This window comes from Triturus cristatus, chromosome 8 (genome assembly GCF_964204655.1).
Source record: "Triturus cristatus chromosome 8, aTriCri1.1, whole genome shotgun sequence".
NCBI lineage: Eukaryota > Metazoa > Chordata > Amphibia > Caudata > Salamandridae > Triturus > Triturus cristatus.
In genome coordinates, this window is record NC_140591.1 from 746239624 (window position 1) to 746261936 (window position 22313).

Consider the following 22313-nt stretch of genomic DNA (forward strand, 5'->3'; position numbering starts at 1 on the left):
AACAAAACTAATATAGAAAAGATTTAAAAGGTAGTTCCGACTAGAATAGATAAAAAGTATTTACATAAAGACAGGTCTATAACAGATTTTTCTAATAATGTGTTTTCAAAATAGTTGTATGAATATGTAAAGACAATGGACGTAAGGGACTGCTACGTTTGTATGCAGTTACCTGCTTCTGTATCAGAGGGAGTGACTTTCCAGTAACTTATGGAATAACATGTAGTGTAATAGCTAGTTTATTTTATCAAACAGGGAAATTAGAGTATTATTTTTCAGATGTAGATAACATATTTTCACAAGTACCATCAATTAACAAGCTAAACAAGGTAAAACCTGCAAAGGTATTAGGTGGATTTTTCTTAGCGACTAAAGAATTAACATTAGAATATAGATTTAAAAACAATTTGACTTGCAGTTTAAAGAAAGAGGAAAATACATTTTTAGATATGGTTGAAGAAATGAGACTGAAAATGCAAAGAAAGGCATCTGAAGGAAATGTGGAAAAGACAGTCTGGGATGTAGAAATGGAAAAACACTTGAAAGGTGAAGCTAGTCCAACTATGACTTTAGATTGGCCTCAGAAAGTAAAATTGTGTATTAGAAGGAATCAAACTGCACATGATAATTATTTTGTAGGTAATAGTGAGTGCCATGAAACATACCGATTCATGGGAGGATGGGGATTTAAATGTGGAAAAGATCCAGTTTTTCCTGGGTTATACTTCATTTGCGGGAACAGGGCGTATTATCGTTTGCCAGGCCATTGGTATGTGGGCCTGGTTTTCCCGAAGATTTTTCATATGGATAAAGGAGAAGATGGTGTACATAGTTTAGGTAGTTAGCATGTAGTAAGAGAGAATCCTGGTCAGAAATTGTAGGTGACATCTTTGGAGCATTGATACCAGCAGTGGGAATATCTCTGAATGCAAACAAAATTAGAAGGCTTTCAACAGTAGTGGATCGCTTGTCAACAAGCACCGCTGGAGGATTTTTATTGGTAAACACTGAAATGGTTGCCATGCGTGTCATGGTAATGCAAAATCGACTTGCCCTTGATATATTATTGGCAAAGAGGGTGGAGTCTGTGGAATGCTGAAAGTTCAACATTGTGGTACTTACATTCCTGACGAAAGTAAAGATTTGAACATTTATATTAAAAATATTACAGAACTGCATGACAAAATTGCACCACTGGAGGTTGAAGGTGTTAAGGAAAGGATTGGAAAGAAAATATCAGCTATTAGAGATTTCTTAGTAAACTTAGGTAGTACCTTTTTAGGTAAAATATTATTTCCATTAACATGTGTGATTTTCATAGTATTGATAATAAGATTAGGGTGTATCTGTCGTAAAAAGATTAAAAATCAGAAAAAGTTAAAAAGAGAAAATTTAAGGAGAAAAGATAAGAAACAAAATAGAGAATTTGAAGAGATAGAATTAGAGGAAGTTAAGGAGAATATGTATAAGTCAGCAAAAAGAGAAGAGACAGGGGAAACTGAATTAAGAATAAAAGCAAGAAATCACTTTGAAACTCCATAAAAGAGATACAAAATTTTGATGGTGTGGTGATATAAATAATCACCAAAGGGGGGATTGATGGAGCGGGTAGTACAACATTTTGTATACCCCCCATTTCTGCATGTTCATACTAATCAGAATAATCTATTAATTGCAATAATATTAATCTGTTTGAAGTAATACCTAATCAATCTTACTAATGTATGAATTACACGTGGGATTTGCATCTTGCATGGTTAAAATACTTTGTAAACTAATATACTCACGCATATTAATACTAGAAAAATAGAATATTGCATGATATATGTTGCTTTTGTGACGTAATTGTAAGTTGCACCAGATGACATAATTAGGTGAATATAAACGCTTTAAATGTTGCTACTATGCTAGATAATTACATACACATAGGGGAATTAGTGAGGGTTAAACATTTTATTCGTTATTTCCATGTTTTAATTACTTTTTGTGTTTGTTTTGCTTAAGTTGACAGACTGGGCCTTTCGACAATATGGCTGACTGACTTACTCGACGAGACAGCTACCATTCCACGAGGTTTCAGACCAAGTGCGCATGTCCAGGCTCATGAACAAGTGGCCTCAAGATGACCTACACAGCCCGTACCCAAGCAAGGTCGCGACTGGACTTTTGCCAAGAACTTTAACAATGGAAATTTTTGACAAACCGGATGGATCATGTCTGACAGTGTGCCATCATGGACTTTGGGAAACCGAAACGGACGATCCTAACCAACCAATCAAAAATGCCTAAAACTGACTTTTGTTACATTTTGACATTAATTTCATTATAAAAGATGATAGAATAGTGAGTTGTAGAGTAGCTTGTGGTTGCAGATTTTTTCTTTTCCTGACGTTATGCTGACAAAGAAGACAGTGACACTGCTGGACAGCTGTTTTTCCTGAATCTTTGACAGACTGAATTGCTGCCCGATTTCTTGATGAACTAAAGACTTTCGAACTGATGGGCATTAACTGATATGTACACGCTTATGGTCCAGACCCAATCTTTGGGACTGTGGCGTGCTGCATGACGACTTGATTGACTCAGAGGACAACTAATAGGCAGATTAGGTAAATATGATGTTCTGTGGTTTGATTAATGATTTATTAAAATTTGCAATTAATTAGATAAACTAAATTATTGATTAACAAACAAATGTGTTGGGCTATTTTTTGAAAGAGAATAGATTAAGATTGAATGTAAATTAAAAGGATTGAGTCACCTTTATCCAATTCAACTAAATTGATCTATCAACTAAATGGAAGGAATATCTCGAAGTTCAGGGTTTACTAAGGGTATTCAATGTATGTTTATGTAAATATGTTCTTTTAGGTCAAAAGGTATTCCTTTCATGTCAGCATTTGGAACACTCATCTCTCCCATAAGAGCAGATCAGAAATGTGTGAGTGTTGGTGTTATGGGCCCCACCAATGAATGTATTGAGTGAATGTGTTAGTATGATATTCGGTCTGTGACAAAGGGAGGATTTGAAATTCCACGCTGCATCACTTGCACATGGAAAATTGTGCGCTTTATGTTGAAGAACTTTTATTGAAATCAAGTGAGCCATAAACATTTAATGTAACAATGGGATGAGTAGGGTGAATGTGGGAAGAAATTTAAGGAGTGCTCTGAGAATGTTGGTATGAATGTAATGGCAGAAAAGTAGTGGAGTTCAGAGGTCACTTCACTGGGGTGTTGTTCTCTGGGTACGGATTTTGGGTAAAGGTGGGTGGGCCACACAAAAGCTCAAGCTATGCTTGAGCTTGAAGCCTAACTCTGGCTCAACTTGAGGTCCTGTTGGAACCTTGAGCCCATAATGAGCTGAGTTTTCATATGGCTTCAGCCGGATGCTCTCCCTCTACCCAGGATGTGGCCTTTCGGCCACAGGGGAGCCAACTTCAAGTCTTGCGACCTCATTATAATGCCGGTCGAATGACCATCCCACTTGCATCGTGTCAAAAATGAGACCACCCTACAAGGAGTCAGCGGTCCCGCTTTCCAAATTAGGATGCGAATTGTGGTCATTTCCTATTGCGGCTTGTGCTGCAGGCTGCAGCACAAGCCACAATAGGAAAAATGTACTTTTTAAACATCCATGCACCGTGTGGTAGGCACTGCATGTTGTTTGGCCTCATAACAGAGGCCGTGGTGGGACAGGGGCCCTACCAGGGGCCCCCAAAGTCCTTTTACGACAGCCTTTCTATGACGGTCGGACCACCATAGAATGGCTGTCTCAAAGGGACATCGTAATCCCTACAGCGGTAACTGGGCAGGCACCGCCCCATTGTAGGGAATTACTTTCTGACCTACAGTCGGACTGGCTCCTTGAGTCTGTCAGAATCATTGGTTGGTCCCTCCGCACGCTGTGTCTGACCACCACGCAACATAATGCGGCAGTCGGACCATAGCGCTAGATGTCGGTTGGACCGCAATAGACAGGCCATCAGTTGCGGTTTGACCGACATCATAATGAGGGCCCTGGTGTTGCCTCAATATCCTGTGATTTTGGGCACATCACTTAAAATTCTCAATGCCTAAAAAAAATAAACATGGCCTTGTGTAATATAGCTGGTGCCCATGTAAAGAGCTCAAATATAGTTGGTCTGAGTTCGTGCTATATAAAAACTGCACAGAAATTCACAAAGAGGTAAAAACAAACACTTAACTTAACTAGAGACAAATTGGTACCATTTAGTGGCTGATTTTTAGGAAGTGAATCCAGAAATTCTGGATAACTTATGTCTTCCTCACTTAAATTGTGTGACCTTAGGCATATATCTTATTCCACCAAAAATTATTTTTCTTCATTATAGCGTATAAAATTACTTTCAAACATGTGAGTTCAGAATGCCAATTGTACAAAAACGCATTGTGTTTGATTTGATAGACTATTGTTGCTTAATAATAATTTGGGCCATGTACAAGCTTTTTAAATGACAACTGTGTTACCTCTTAGTTTATATATGGTTCAGGTTAAAAAACTAACACTTTTAATAACTACTTCTCAGTGTAGTACCATAATGTGAAGTATTAATATCTAAGCTTCCAAACATGAAAGAAATACACTTTTTTGAGTTTGAATGCAACTTTGTAATATTTTAATTGATGTCTGTTTTATAATCTACATAGCAAACATTTTCAAAGCTGGCTTTGGTGCAGCTGTGTCAGCGGAGAGCCGGCGCAACCGCACCAAAGTCATAATTAGGCCAATAAAGTGTTTCAGTCAGGAAGAAACAGCGTTGCCCCCTGCTCTGCCATACTCTGCAGACCTTTCCACATCAATAGTGACAAATTCCTCCTCGACCGGCATGGGAAAGTCTGCTGAACACCTGCTGCTGTCAGACCCAGACCCTCAAGTTTTGTCTTTGTTGCACCTGTGCAGTCCTATCTCAAGAAACTGGCTTCATGCCAAATGCTTTCCAGAGAAGCTAAGGGCTTGCTAGCACTTTGTCCACTGCGTGAGGAGTCGCACTGAGGACACATACGGGATTCTCCAGGAGCAACCTCCATGATCGCGGTGATGTTATTTTGATTTCCCACATACACTGCTTAGAGAGAAAAAGTAAACATTCTCCCCGTTCCTTTTTTTCCTTTACTGGTGTCTGATTTCTTTTTCTTGAAAATGTACAGAGCCAAAACACAAGCAGCCTTTTCAGGTAAAGGAAGCGAACATCAAAGGAGTCTGTCTCTTTTATTGCGGCAGACATATAATGGAAATAGTGTGAATCGTGGGTCTTTGGCAAAGAAGCTAAAGGCTGGAGGGTCTGACTATCAGTGTACTGTGCTGAAGGGGCCCCCTTAAGCTTGGGGCCTCCCGCAACACAGGGGACTGAATAGGTTAATGTCAATTGCTGTTTGGAGATATAATTAAATGTGTTATTGTGTTTGGTTGTTTAATAGATAATTTTTAAGAATATAGGGGCCGATTCACAGAACTAATCTGAGACAAAATCCTAAACGTACTACTTTTGGTATTCACAGAAGACATTTAGTAGTAGTAAAGTTAGTATTTTGTCTTAGGTTAGGATTTTTTCTTAAGTTAGGATTTTGTCTTAATTTAGGATTTTGTCTTAAGTTAGGATTTTGTCTTAATTTAGGATTTTGTCTTAAAACCAAAATTTAAGACAAAATCCTAATTTAAGACAAAATCCTAATTTAAGACAAAATCCTAATTTAAGACAAAATCCTAATTCAAGACAAAACACTAACTTAAGACAAAATACTAACTTTACTACTACTAAATGCGTTCTGTGAATACCAAAAGATGTAAATTTAGGATTTTGTCACAGATTAGTCCTGTGAATCAGCCCCATAGTATTTTTTTTTACTTTGAAATTGGTTAACTTGATTATTGTGCTAATTCTGTAATTGTTTTAATAATTTGGATATTCATTTATTAAATGATATTTACTTGTTTGTGTAATAATATATAGTTTTGTTATGTTTTAAAATAATGTGTATAGTCTGTCTCTGTTATGAATTTATTTTATGTTTTTATTTATTGGATTTTTTGTATATGATGTTCGGAACTAAATCTGAGCTTTCTAAAATTTAATATTTTCCCTGCTGTTGCATACCGCTGAATGGAAATAGCAGTTCTCATCCCTCCAAACTCAAATACTCTCCCAACTGTCGCTTACTTCAGGGTGGAAATAGCAAGTTTAATCCCTCCAAAGGCTGACCAGGGAGGTGTGACGAATGTGAGTAGGCAAACTGAGTGCGGAGGCACCGGACGCAAGCTGTGCCTCAGCCTATGCAGAGAGGGGAACTTAGCTGCGCCAAGCCGAGCCGGAGTCTGAGGCAGCGACAGGAGTGCCGGCAGCCAGGCAGCTTAACGAGAGCAGCAGGAGCTCAACGAGCTCAACGAGCCCAATGAGAGCAGTGGAGCGGGTGGAGAGACGGCGTGACACAGAGCGGCGGTAAGAGCTGCAGAGGCTGTTTGCCACTTGCCCGCCTGCACCACAGAACTTGGCTGCATAGCTAAACAGCTGCCGGGAGGTGTGTGCGGGCCATGGCGTGGCACAAGGCACAAAGCAAGGCAAGGCAGGGAGTAAGGTGAAAGGATTTGTGGAGCCTGCTTGCTTGCCATGCCATGTCAAACTTTAAAACATCGGGCAATTGGGCACCCTGTTATTCCTATATCCCCCCGATATACCACAAAGTTTGCTGGCAATATTTTGTGATGGTACAAACATGATTGAGACAGACTCACTTCCTGGTTCAGTGGACCGATCGAGCGAGTCTGGGAACCTGTCTCTCCAGAGTCTGTTGCACGAGTGGAGCGGAGTGGGGCAGCTGACGGAGTGCCCGCGAGGGTTGAACGCCAGGAGCGGGAGATGAAGATAAAGTGAAGCAGAGAGTGAGGCAGAGAGGAGCATCGTGGCGCAGCTGAGCGGCGGACGTGGGTGTGGCCATTACATGGGTGGAATGCCGGGAGCCTGAGTGAGTGGCCCATGGCTGAACAGCTGCATGGCTCAAGCATTGACCTACTGACCTACCGCCACACACTCCTGCCGGCTTGTCCCAAGCCGCTAAGTGCTGTGTTGGAGAGGCTAGGGGGCTGGTGGCTGAGCTGGTGGCCAAGCGATAGAGGGCGGTGGCTCGTGAAACGGCCAAGTTGCATTTTCAAAGTTGCCACAGCTGCTGCATTGTGCACTGAGTCCCTGCCCCTGTTTTGTTTGCTTTGGCAGGTGCTTGGGGGAACTTGTTGGCACAGCACATACAGCTCCTACAGCCTGCACAGTACTTCATACAGTACTCTAGACCAGCTAGTGGCCCCCCTCGAGGAGTTAGGGGGTCCGGAAGACTCAAAAGGCCAGACAAGTGGAACCAGTTCTGAACAGAGTGGAGCCTGGACTCACCCACGAATGCCAGCCCAGCTCAGAACCAGGAACCAGGAACTGGGAGCTGCTACAAAAGCTAGTCAAGCCTACGGTAAGACATGCCAGTGACTGTTATTTCTGGGGGGGTTCAAGTTGGGGGTTCACTGCAAGGACTTTCTGGCTTCTGGAAAATATCCCTGGAGGAAAGGGGAGCAAAGAAGCAGAGTGACGCACAGAGGGCAAAGGGCGGGTGGCACCATTTTGACAAGCAGTGAGGCATTAGTTGGTGGAGCCTGCCTGCCTGCTGACTCCTGCTGCTTTTGCTGTTGACTGCTATTCACGGCCTGCAGTCTTGAGCTTTGGCTGTTAGACACTGGGGACTTGTGTCACCAATTGGACTATCATCGCCTTATCCAGCCAAAAATAGATATGAAATTTTGCTACCTCAAAAACGCAGGAGACACTCTTCTCTCAGGCCCTACACTAACAATGGGCCTTTTGACACCCCTCCAGCCCCTGCACCAAATGGAGAGTGGAGAGAGAGAAGGAAACAAAGATCAAAGTAGTAGGGCAGTGGTTTCTGGTCCAGCCAGTCCAGCCAGTCTTGTTAGTTTAACAACAATCCTACAGTGTCAATCTATCTCCGCCTCCCGGACGCCTCAGACCTTGGGGAAAAAAACCCAATGAAGATGATACGGAGAGAAACCAGGAGTCGAACTCAAAAAATGGGACTAGGGAAAAACGGGCAGTCACTACAGAAGGAATAGGCATTTACAATCTTGATGTAATAGACATCTCAAATGCTCCATCACCTGGGCGAATACCACAAAACAAAGTCAAAGGAGGAAATTGTGTTATAACAGAGGCATTAACTATTTGTGAGCTAAACAGCCCCAAAGAAAACCCGCAGACAAGGAAAAGAACATACTTGACTGCAGAGGAAATAGAAAAAACAAAAACAACAGCGGGTGTACCCGAAATCCTAAATCTGGGCTCAGATCACAAAATATTGCTTGCAACACCATCAACACAATATAAATCTGTGATATCCCAACTCAGCGAAATGGAAGATAGTGAAGACCTGGACAATTTCTCATACCTCGATAAGGTGGAATGGGAGGGTCTCCTCGAAACCTACTCACAGAATAACAGCAGGAATAACATCCCAGGAGATATAAAAACAGAGGAGCAAATGGGACACACGGCCCAAAATGCAGGGGAATGGATGCAAGTAAAAGGAAACCTGTCGGGATGCATAAAGAGCGCATCCGGAGATCAACACGAATACACGCCCCAATCAGAAAATGGGAAAGCCTGGGCAAGCTTGCTAAAACAGTGCAACTTCTGGTAGAGGCCCTGCAATATCAATCTGACAAAATGGATACACAACTAATCCTAATTAATACTTTGGCAGTCTTTGTGGTTGCAATTGACAGCAAGCTAGGCACGTTGAGCACCTCTCTGCAAAGCATCCAGGACTATGTCCTAGCTAATAGTCGAACGTGTGGATGCAGTCCGATTGTCGATACATTAGCGACTCTCCAGAGTTGAGTGATTTATGTTCACAAATCAAAAAGTCTTCAAATAACGGCTGTACTGAGTTATCAGCAGAACAATCCTTAAATGGAAATTATAAAGTCATGACAACTCATCCAAATGAAATCACTAAGGAAGAGAACTTATCGACCATGTTTAAACTAACACAAAACAATGGAAAAAACATGAACAGCAAAAAAACATACACATAGAGCAAAGCGCGGGATATCCCAGGAGAGGATAAAGGGGAAAACAAAAGGAATGCAAAAAAAGACGCGCACAAAAACGGAAAAGTTCGGAATCAAAAACAAATTCATGATAAGAATGGATTTTTGCGCCTCTTCGGGGCAACATCAAACCAAAAAGAAATAAATCATCACAGTTCATCCACACCAGAAATAACAAATATAAAAAGTACAAAAATAAAGGTGGGATTAAGTCAAAAGTCCCCAATCAGGATCCAAGAAGTTAGAAAGATAGAGCAATCTGGGTAAGCAGTGAATATATAATCTACACAGCCAACTTCGGAAAGAAACAGCACTATAAATCGACTCAAAAATATTGAAGTAGAAATTCCGATGGGAATTTAATTGCAAGACTCAAACCAGGATGACGTGCCATCTGGAATTCCTCAAAATTTAATTACAAATGGTCAAGTCACTGAGGGAAGTAAGGCAAACATGGTGAGCTTGGAGAACCAGGAAATTAAATGTATGGAACCAGAGAACACAAGAATGAGCCATTCATCCAATAGAGTCATGGTTTATAGGGAAATGGAGAATTCTAGGACCAGTTATTTTCCCCATAAGGATATGATCGATACACAAACATCTTCCTTCACAAATATAGAACAATCACGGACAGCATCATGAGGCACTCCCAGAGCCTAACTGAATTAGTTGGGAATTAAATCAGAGAGAATCTGCTGGACGAGTGACGGAAGCTGAACAAAAGGCACGACTGAAAAGAGCAGAAGGGAACTGGCAGGAAATTGGAGCATGTCAGAATAATGCTGCCCTTCCACATACAAAGCAAAAAACTGACCCTAAAGGGATAAGCGGGAAGGAAACAAGTGCCCTATGGTTTATACCAGAATATACCTCTAAAGGTAGGTATGATATCATGAATCAAGGCAACATGCTACGTCTGCTATCCCACATTCCATCCTTAACTGAGATCAAGACAACTGACCTTGACTCGATAGAATTCATCAAATGCAAGGACGCCATGGCAGGAGATAAAACGAGAGCAACATGGAGTTCATCTACAATTGCACAAAAAATATTTATAGAAAGCGACATTTTCAAGAACTGGGGGATAACCATTACCTCATACATCAAGCCAGGATATCCCGACCTGTTAATGCCAAAGCACACAAGGGAAAACAAGATGACCTCAAACAGGCCTACTACATCGGTGCTGAAAGTAGTCATGGGGCAGCGTAAAATGAACGCGGAGCTCCTTCCAGCAGAACCTGAAACCTATTATGACTCCATTACACTGCAGAATTGGTATTCTGATATAAGATGGATCTCTAGAACAATAAATAACAATAAAAAAGATTGCCAACTCCTGGGTCTACTGCAAAGGTCCGGCACGAAAGGGTCCATACGGTTATGCTTTTGGAATGTGAATGGATTGGCAAATAAATTTACAGATCTGGACTTTGTCACCCATATCAGGGTGTTTGATATTGTGGTGCTACAAGAGACCTAGCTGGTCAATCTTCCTCATATGCAAGGATTCCTACGTTTCTACACAAGTGCACTAACTGGCAAAATACGGACACCTCCAGGGAGGTCTGGTCATATATGTTGCAAGTACAATCAATCTTATCGTCCGTGAATTTGGTCCGACTTCACCAGCAATTTTAGCGGTAAACTTATTCTCCCCAACATCAACACATGCAATGGACACCAACATCATAATAATAAATGTTTACATTCAACCAAAACGAAAAAGCAAACTAGTAAAAGAAATTTGTAAATTTGTAGAAACATGTATTAGAGAAGGGCCTACAACTTTATTCTTACAGGGGACCTAAACTTAAATGTAATGGGTTCCTTCTTAGACGAAGTGTCCTTACAAAATACATTTTGGAACACCGCAATGCAAGGGAAACTTCATCCATGCAAACAAACTAAGGCTGGACAGTTGACCCTGGAGGAACTAGAACATCTAAATCTAAGAGCACTAAATGGCAGATCAAGAGGAGACAATCCACATGTAACAACACACAGCTCAACAAGAACGAACACGATACTGGACTATACTTTTGTCTCCCTAGAATTGTTCCACCAAATTATGTCATTTCAGTTGAGCGACAAAGGAAATAGCGATCATCGGCCACAAGAAATGGAGCTCAGAACAATTGTTTCTATGTTTGAGCTGTGCGGGGCTCCTCAAGGATCAGATTTCACCATTGACCTTAAAAGAATCAAACTCGGGACTGCCACAGATTGCAGAATGCTGGAAACTGCAAAATAACACTTTGATTTGAGGGTAGGACAAGTCGAAGTCAGGAAATAGGAAATTTCACTAAAACTATGGCAGTTTATGCCACTTAGATCAAACGCCAAACCCAGCAGAGATTCGGCGGAGTGAAGACCATATCACAAACAACTAAGAAAGAAATCAAGCTTACTAAGAACTCCATCTATCGCTATTAAGACACTTCGGTGTAAGCCACATGATACAATACAATTAAATTTGCTACGAAAGAACAAGGCACTATTGAAAAAACAAAAAAGGGATGCAAACAGAGAAGCAGAGAACAACCTCTGGGCAAAACTACATGCCGACATCAAACAAAATAACAGAGCGAGTTTTTGGAGAACCATAAACCAATTTATTCATCTTAACCACAATGGGATCTCTTCGAATATTTCAGAGGAAGTATGGGTAAAATATCTTAGGTCTCATTTCCATCAAGACATAGAGTTTAGTGTAAAGGGGAAAGAAGGTCATACCATCAACATGGCGTGTACAAAAACAAACCAGATCACACTTGGGAAATCGGAAGAAGACTTCTTAACTGAGGATTCGCCAATGAGCCGAATTAAGATCATTAAAAGGCAAATAGGCAAGGGCAGGAGAGAAGGGGCACCCGGCCCAAATGGAATTCCAACGGTGCTCTACAAGCAAGAGTCAATTTTTTGGGCTGAAGCGCTAGAACCACTGTTCAGGGAAATAAGAATGACAAACACCTTGCCAGACTCTTGGAGAGGATCTATTATTTCACCAATTCACAAGTCAGGGGAAAGGTCAACTCCACAGAACTATCGGCTAGTGGCTCTAGTGGACGAGGCAATTGTTGTTGCTGGAACGCTACTAGAGGAGCTTCAGGCATGGGCGAAAGAGCAATCTGCAATCCCATTAAACCAGACTGGATTTGCGAAAGCAGTGGGGACAACTACAAACATAATAACAATGGCAATGCTTTTTGATAAGGCTGAAACTGCAAGGAGGCCCCTGCATCTATGTCTTATCTATTATAAACTGCATAGCTGGGGGCTCCCAAAGTCCCTTTTAAACTTGCTGATAAATCTGCATACCAACACTTGGGTTCAGATTAAGTTGGGCGATGGACCATTCCTGTTGAGACGCATATTAACAGACAAAGGGTTTTAAAAAGGATGTGTTTTAGCACCTACACTCTTTAACTTGTTTATAGCTGATCTTGTACCGATGTTAAATGCCTGTAACTCACACGCTCCAAAATTGGGAGACATCTTATTGCCATGTCTCCTATATGCAGATGATATAGTCCTGATTAGCCAAACAAAAGTATGCCTTCAACATCTTATAAACGCTACACAGGACTATTCCAAAGGAAATAGCCTAACAATAAATCTGGACAAAACAAGAACCATAAACTAAATGGCCCATCGATTCTGCCTATAGTGCAGGTGGTTCATGCACAGCTACTGCCAACAATTACTTATGGCAGTGAGGCGCAGAACGGAAGAGATGCCAAAATACTTGACTCCACAGTATCAACTACGTATAGGGTCATATTTGGGCTGCCTAAATATACTTCACCCCGCAAATCAGACTTGAGTTTGGCATACAGAAGCAATCTATCGCAAGACAGGGGGCATACATCATTACCTAGGATAAAGTACGGAAAGCCCCTCCTAGAACTTTAAATGAACAGCTATGGAAGGATGTAGAACGCCATACCACTTCACCTGCAGCTAGTTATCTTAAAAATGGCTTACTAAAATTGGGATTGAACCAACTCTGGGAAACACCTACAAATACCAGCATACTCAAGAAACTGGTTTGGAAAACAGTCAAATATATTTCATGGCTGGAGGATAAAGCCTCACTCTCAGAAAGGGCTCATGGATTGATGACTCTGAATAACTACCGTGAGCCAGTTGCTCAAAAGTACTTCAATTTGGGCTATGCCAAGTATATAAAAAAATTAGCTTCATGAAGTATAGACTTGGTCTGTTACACTGCATACAGCATCTCCCACCCTGGCTAAAGGAGAAGGCAGGCCCTATGTGCCACTTATGCGGTTCAGCACCGGAAGATCTGCTGCATCTACTATGTTCCTGCAAATAACTTTTACAAGACCAGAAACAACTACTGAAAGGCAAATTTAATCAGCGAGGGGTCCAAACCAGGAGGCAGGCAGTTCTGGCATTTTCTACACCTAGCGACCACAACTGAACTGTTCCTTCGTAAAGTTCTTGAGGATATGCGAAAAGAAAATGCCAGAAACATAGTTATTGAAAAAATTAAACCGCATACTCAACTCAGCCACATGGAAAAATGCAGAATCAGGAGGGGCTCGTTGTTAAGTACTAATGAACCCTATTTTGAGCTGTAAGCACCTCATTCACACGTCTTATTTTTTTTTTTATATATATATAAAGGAAAGTACGGACTTAAATCAGATACCTTGGATAATAAATGAGATGTGCAGTCGGACATAATATGGCAAAGAAATTGACACTGGATTTGTAAATTTATATAATTATAGCATAGTTTTTTTGTAAAGATTTTTAAATATAATGCTTTTAGAAGTATGGAGTTTTATACGTATACACAGTTTTGAAATGAAATATGTTTGTATTGCAATGGTTTCAACAAACTATGCAAATAAATAAACGTGAAACCCTCAAAAGGCCAGCACTTTCCATACTGTTTCTCAGGTTGGAGGGGCATAGTAAATCTGACCCTTCCAAAGTCCAACATTTTCTCTAGTATTGTTTGTGTTTGAGTGGGAATAGTAAATTTGATCCCTCCAAAGTCCAATACTTAGCTACTGTTGCTCAGCTTGGAGTGTGCATAGTAAATATGACCCCCTCCCACAGCCAACCCTTTGCCTACTTTTGCTTATGGTGCAGTAGGATTAGTACATCTAACCCATGCAAAGTCAAGCACTTTCCCTACTGTTACTCACATTGGAGTAGGAATAGTAAATTAACCCCTTCAAAGTCCCACTCTTTCCCTGCTGTTGCTTATGCAGGCGTGGAAATAGTAAATCTAACCCGTTCAAAGTCCTAATCTTGCCCTACTATTACTGACATTGGAGTAGAAATAGTAAATGGTATCCCTCCAAAGTAAAACACGCTCCCTGCTGTTGCTTACAATGGAGTTGGAATATTAAATCTACCCTCTCCCCCAAAGTACAACACTTTCCCTACTGTTAGTCAGGCTGGAGTGGAAGTAGTAGTGAATTTAACTCCTCCAAGGCTAATTTGTTTATCTGACTTTTTAAACTGTTTTTTCAAAACATATTTTGTTTTACCTTTAAAAGGTATTTGCATGTAAATTATTTATTATGATGTATTGTTAGTTTTTTGATCTCATCTCAATAATGTAAAATCAAGTGAGCAAAATTTGAATACGCTATTTTAAATATTTTTTAGGGTTTATCTATGAAAAAATGTATTTTGATAGCACAATGTAGAGCATTGATAGATTGAGTCTTTCTTAATCCTGAATCAAAGTGCTGGAGTGATTTTGATATTATTTTATTTACAGAGTAAATATTCGAGCTACTTGATGCTTTATTCAGGAAACGCTTTTCATCGACATTTCATCATAAATTAAGATATAAACAACCTCTTGTGAAAATAACCGTTTTTCCACATGCTCACCTATTACATGTTTCTGACGGAGAAGGAGGATGAGAAGCAAGATAAATAATTTATTACACTTTGTACTACATATTGTTATTACATCTATATTTCACAGTTTTCTTGGTGCAGGAGACTGTTGCGAAAGAGGCTTTGTGAGACAGAGGGGTGTGAAATAGTAGGAACATCACTGAGACATTAGGGAAATGGATTGAGTTTACCTACGGGGAACTTGCATGCTAAGAATAATGTAGTGGCAAGGTGTGGATGCACTCGGCATGCTCGGTTAGCATTCACCCACGGTTTCTCATGATAATTTCGTATTTTAGCGGTAATGCATTTTGTACATCAGATGAAACCCAGCGGGTTCATATTTTCAGTAGACTTTTGTAATTATTTGAGAGTGCTTCAAGGTAGGAAAATGAACTAATACCTTGTTTGTTAACTAATCAGAAATTACTTTAAAAGAAAATGTGATACTGGGCCTCTGTATTTACAACAGCCCAGTACAAATGATATGTAAGTCAAGCAACTCTATGAAGGGGAAGAAAAATAGGAACAGGTGGGCTGAAGTAATCTTACTGCAGTTGGATAGAGTCACAACAAATGACAAATGTCGATGTCCTGATCCATAGGAGAGTTGATATTTCACTCCAATAACAATTATTGTAGCAGACCAACAGAGTACTAAATCACGAAGGGAAGGCGTCATTATCCCTATCTATTTCAATGTGTTCCGTTGAATTATTATGCAACATGTCTTTTAGTAACAGGTGAATTTTTCATTGAATGTAAATGCACTAAACTGATTTAGAAAGCTTTCTCTAATTTAAAGATTGCATTTTATTGTTATTCTTCCTCAGGCAATGTTTGCTGCATGCGAACTTGGAGTATTTGACCTGCTGCAGGAGTCTGGTGCCCCCCTGCCTTCTGCCACCATTGCTGAGCGTCTGCATGCCAGTGCGGATGGGATGGAAAGATTATTGTGCGCATGCGTGGGGTTAAAGCTCCTGGAAATCGAGATGAATAATACCGAAGGTAATGCCATAATGTTACAGCCATTAGCAAAGCCAGACCGTGTAAACATATTCCATTAATCATATATAAATTGTAAAATCAGAAAATACATCTTTTTTATTTTTAGTCCAGTTAATCATGAAAAATATTTTAAATTCTCGCTGTGATATTTGCTAAGCATTTGGCTGTTAATGTCAATAAATAATGCAATTGAGAAAGAGATGAGCCCAAAGTGTATGGTTAAGTTGGACGTTTTGCTAAATCCTCTTTCTCTTTTGGAAACAGGGCAAAACGCCATAGTGATATTACAAACCTAGAGCAAACCTTAGTATGTTTTTTATAATATAGACTAATAATCAATAATCAATTAGTGCATCTGGAAGACAAGAGAGCACATTTGTGAAGGAAGACTTGACAAAGTCAAAAGGTTTGGCTTTTGTTTGATGTATTCTAAAAGAGGCATACAATGTTTGTGCACACATTATCATAGACCACAAATATATACACATATGCCGGCAGAGCAACCCAACTAGGAACACACTAATGTGGGAGCCGAACCCCAATAATTAACTGAACCCCAGTATTTTTTATGTAACGCAATTTCTACCTAAGGAATTTTGGCTCGGGATCTCTCATTGATCTAGCTGTAAGGGACTACAGTCTCCATCTCAGGCCCGGGACCAATATTTTTGCAGAATTAAAGTCAAAATAAAACTGAAATCTCTAAATGACCCAGTTGTATATCAGTATACGGAAAAGTGGATTTATTACAGAATTATTAATAAGAACGATACAAAGAATACATAAGTCTGCCAGGAAGGCTCAGTTAGAGAAAAATAGTGTCACAAAACTTTAAAAAATTCTTATTTAGGTAAACAAAACTGAAGTGAATATAATTGTCAAACTCATGAAGAGTAATGACAGCATTCTCTAAGAGGGAGAAAATCTCAAAATAATCGGACAGAGTCTCAGGAGGAAAATGGAGAGTCACCCAAGAACTCCCAAAGCCAGGGTTTTTGTAAGCACATTTTGCGCATAATAATTAAAAATACTGTAGATTCAACATGGCATTATAATCATTAGGTCACACTGGCAAATCAAAAAAACCCGCTCCGCAGTAATCTGGCGTCGAAGCACACCTGAGGTACACTCGGAACCTCGGGTGGGGCCCAATGATGAAGCATGCCACCAACTAGGTTGGTGGGTGAGGGCCTTCATAAAAACCTAATGGTTTTCCCCCACCCGCAGACATACAAACAATTTAAACAAGAGCTAGTTCTCATTGATTATTAACATATAAACTGGGGAAACGGACTAGCCTCTTTATTTCTCCTCTCTCTTCTGATTATAACAAATCAAAAACAACTACACAAATAATACATTTCTTAACAGTAACCTATTCCTTAACGTAATAGTAGTTTTCCATTTGCTTCATCAGCAACTGCACTCCGGACATGGACAACCTAAACTCGAACATTTCTCAAACACTAGCACATAGAACTGAGCTCTTCCTAGCCATGGAGTCAGAAAGGCTAGATTTTATGAAAGACATGTAGGCGAGTATTATTCTGATTTTTGGCTGTTTTTCTGCAGCTCCTCTCGGAGTTCTCTTCTGACACGGAGCCTCTCTGCAGTGTTCCCGCCTGGTGGCATGACTTCGCTCTTCTCTGCCCCTCTGTCAGCTCTTCCTGGGTAACTCCCCTTTCTGTGGTATTTTAACAGCAGCCAAGCAAGAACTACATTTCCCAGAAAAAAAAACAGAACTACTAACTGACATCATAAAAAGAACAGTGTAGTATTCTGCTCATGTTATTGTCCTGCCATTTTCACCTCCTGCTCAGCCAGTGTGAATGTGCTGTGTGCTGCATGGAATGTTGGAGTGATGATGCATATTGGAATTTTGGGTACCTGAGAGGTGAAGTGTGACAGTTGAGAATGGGCTGGACAGATGGAAGGCTGCTCCTGGTGGAGCTGCTTCTCATGAACTTATCTACATGTAACTATCTTCAATAACACTTCATGAACTACATCCTACCTGTGTAGACCTTCATTACTACATTATTTTGGCGACGAGAATGGGATACAAACCCACGCGTGCACATGTACAGTGAGAATGTGCTGTGTGCTGCATGGAATCTTGGAGTGATGATGCGTTTCTGAATGTTGGGTGCCTGAGAGGTGAAGTGTGACAGTTGAGAATGGACTGAGCAGCATGCAAGCTGCTCCTGTTGGGGCTGCTTCACAGGAACATATCTACATGTAAATGTCTTCAATAAAACTTCATGAATTACATCTTACCTGCGTGGACCTTCATTACTACATTATTTTGGTGACGAGTTGGTGGCTACCTACGTGCTACAACCGGATTTCAGGGACCTGGCAAACAAAAGAGAACCTAAAGATGGAGCAAACTACAGAGCCCACTGATGCTGTCAACAAAAAGTACAGGAGGAGGTATTTCCCAGGAAAGGAAAAATCCAAAGAAGATACAAGGAAGTTCTTCACCGAACAACAAAGATGTCTACCAGAATGAAATAAGTTCCTCACAGAAAACCAAAGAAGTCAACATGAAACCTAAGAAGATGAAGCACTACCCCTCTCAGCCCCACCAGTGTCATCACCATCTGACAGCCCTAGCCAAGGCTTGCTGTGCTCATCTGATTTACTTACTTCGGACTTTGAAATTTACAAGCATTGATTCTGTACCACAAGGAAATCCCATTGAGGCTACAGCCAGAAGAAAATGGGATGATGGTTCTCACATTTTGTGTAACAGTGAGTCCAAAGAAGTTTTTTGGAGACTACATGCTGGAGGTAAAATTGGAAAGCTTGGTATCACGTCATCCTTTACACACGTGTCTACTCCTCAGTCAACCTCGGCTTGTGCTTTTGTCTGGAAACATCACCTCGTAGTGCCATCAGCATAGTGTTTAAAGTATCGCTGATGTTTTGGTCTATTCAAATTATCCCTGTGTGGCATGTTCGTTGATGCTGCCTATGTTGTGTGATCTTGAGCACAGTCAACATTCATACCTAAGGAACTGTAATTTTGTAACTGCGGTGTTTAGTGAAGGCATATGGCTGCGGAGGAATCAATCTACACTTTTCAGGAATTCATGTCTCTCCATATCCATCGCATTTACTGAGGTACAGGTGGATGGAGGGGACTATCTTTCTGTGTTTTTCACACAATCTGGGGTGAGTTATTTAAGATTTTTGTGTTCTCATCTATTACTTTGTTCAGCCTGAACAGTGGCCGTTAACCGTTTATTTGGCTGTTTAAAAGTGCGTGTGCATTTTACCTCATGCTTGAAGCCGCGTGGGTCCCCTAGAGGATCTTCTGTGACGACACGCCCTACGCCACGGAATGGCTGAGTGACTATTATTGGCACTCAAACGTGCCGGAATCCACCCAGCACCATGCCTTGTACTTCCTGACATGTTTTTCTTCAACGAATCTTCTGCTCCAAAGCCACGGAGCTTAAACAATTTGTGCCGACTAATGGTACAATCAGCTCATGCTGGAATGCCTCAGTCAAAATGTAGATGTTTTCTGTCAGCCCAGAACGCTATCGGGCAAGCCAGAAGAATCTCGCGGGTGCCTAACAGGCTAGGACTCCCTCTTTATGAGACCTCGATGCTTTACGTAGAATGTCACCCAACCACCATGCGTGCTTCTCGTTATGGCTCGCGTGATGACGAAGCTTCTCTGTGGTATCTTTCTCTACTTGCTCTGGCCGTGTACAGATCTCTGTGGGTCTAGCCTTATGCGCGCCTTCCAAATGTCAACACTTTCATCAAGCAGTGGAAAAGACTCACGAGGAAATAGAAACGATAAGGGGATCTTGAGAAATTCACCGCCAACCTCAGTGAAAGTCTCTGTTTATGTGTCATACTCTGCTTATTATATCAAAAATGTTATGCAGAGCTCCAGAGCTGTCCTCTTATCCTCCATGGGTACACACCTTCTTCATGGGAATGGGTTTATTGTTCATTTCCCATATACATATATTACACTTTACTCTTCCCTTAAATTCGGGGAGGGAATGGGTTCTAGCCCCATTCTCTTAAAGCACATTTGTCTAAACAGGCTAATGACGGTTTCAACCCTCACACAGGGCATTGTTGTATGGGTCACAGTCCCATTTACACTAATTTTCCCACCCTCATTCTTAGGGTAGGATGTGGGTGTTAGTCCCATTTACTGTACCTCCTTACCCTTTTCTCCAGGGGTAGGTCATGGGTTTTAGTCCCATCTTCAAGTTCCAGTCGTGTATCATTTCCCGTACACAGGGCGTGTCTTATTGGGTTCAGTCCCATTCACATTAGCTTACATCCTTTTATTCGGGGTAGGTCATGGGTTTCAGTCCCATCTACATTAGGTCACCACCCTCTTGTCATAGGTAGGCCATGGGTTTTAGTCCCATCTTCTCGTACTCTGTTACCCTCACACTGGGTGTGTCGTATTGGGTTCTGTCCCATTTACATTAGCTTTCACCCTTATGCTGGGGGTAGGCTATGGGTTTCAGTCCCATTTTCACATACCATTCTTACTCTGTTACTCTCACACAGGGTGTGCCTTATTGCGTCATTCGCACTGCTACATTATATATCCCCGTTTGGGGTACAGTTTATGTTTAGTCTACACTAAGACATTGCTGTTAGTTATAACTTAAATTATGCTGATATTTTTATATTGTCAATGTGAAAATGGGGGTGGATGAGATATTTTCTTCTCATCTTCTTTGTTTTCTCCACTGTGATGTTTCATATTCTTTTCATCCTTGGTATCTGGACTATATTTGTTGTTAGGCTTCCTTGTCCCTTGCCTTTCCCTATTTTATTCTATTTCTTCCTTGTTTAGGAGGTGATCCATATCTCACTTCTCTGTGTGTCTGGGTGTAAAGCTGGTGTTCAGTTTGTGTCATGCTTTGTCTTTCTTCCTTGCATGCCTGTCTGGCCAGTGGGTGTGTTTGGAGTGTAGTCATCTATGTGTTTATGCCTTTCTGCTACCTGTTGTTTCCTCCATCTTATCACTGTTTTCTTCTCTTTTGTATTCATTGTTGGAGAGGATGGGTTATTTCTATTTGTGTATATTTACCCATTGCTTCCTCTTCATTTTCTTCCACCTATCTTGTCTCTGTTTCCTATTTGTTGATTTCTACTACATTTATTTTGTTGCATTAGTGTTCCTCTCATTAATTCCTTACTTGGGTTTGTATTGTTATATCCTATTTATGGTATAGGACTTATGCTTCTGATGTATAAGAAAGGGGGATATGTAGTATCCGGCTCATGTTATTGATCTGCCATTTTCACCTCCTGCTCAGCCAGTGTGAATGTGCTCTGTGCTGCATGGAATGTTTGAGTGATGCATATTGGAATGTTGGGTGCCTGAGAGGTGAAGCGTGACAGTTGAGAATGGTCTGAGCAGCTGTCAGGCTGGTCCTGGTAGGGCTGCTTCACCAGAACATATCTACATGTAACTATCTTCAATAAAATCTTAATGAACTACATCCTACCTGCGTGGACCTTCGATACTACAAACAGCCAATAGGATGTCAAGTAAACCAATAATTATCTTGACTGAGAGCAACAAATCCTCTTTTCTTGTAGTGAGTTAATCAAGAGGTGGCGACATAATCAAGATAACTAAATAAAAGTAAAGCAACATGGTGATCAAGTCTGTGAAGCAAAGCAAAATGAAGTGAGGTGCATCAGAGCGACCCAGGTAGAAAGAGCCATTGAAAGCTCTTGTATCCTGTATTCGAGAAAGTAGTCCAGTCGGATTAGGAAGAAGCAACTTTGGAGAAAGATGCTGGTACCGCAGACAAAAGAAACCAGGGATGGTTAGTAAAAAGGTGCCTCCGTGTCTTTAATAAAATCTAGCCTTTCTGACACCAAGGCTTGGAAAATCTCAATTTTATTACAAGACCAGAGGCTCATAATATGCATGTTCACAGCATTGCAGTTACAAAATTAAAAACGTGAAATTTGGTTTAGAGTAAAAAGTTCTAAAGGTATTTACATTGGAACAAACTGCAGATTTGAGAATTTCATGTAAACTAGCACCTGCCCAGTTAACCCAAGAAGCCATGGTTCCACTGGCTAAATGGGCCCCCCAAAAAATCAATGTTAATTCCAGCTAAGGACATGATCCATTTAACCCAATGAGCTAACGTGGGAGAATTACAGTGTTTTTTTAAAGAAATTAGGAATTTTTTTAGAAGAGGGAGATCTCAAATCTACAGTGCGAGTAACATAAGCCTTTAATCAGCTTCCAACAAACAACTTGGGTTGG

General features: G+C 40.8%; 1 protein-coding gene across 2 annotated transcripts in view; it reads left to right on the forward strand.

The window, feature by feature from the left end:
- The window catches only part of LOC146805015 (acetylserotonin O-methyltransferase-like), a 498870-nt gene that overhangs the window by 72648 nt on the left and 403909 nt on the right, over positions 1-22313 (forward strand). For both annotated transcript variants that reach the window (XM_085622164.1, XM_085622165.1), the window contains exon 2: positions 15859-16033. In XM_085622164.1, coding sequence (XP_085478290.1) covers positions 15859-16033 — 175 coding nt within the window. The remainder of the gene's footprint in view (positions 1-15858; positions 16034-22313) is intronic.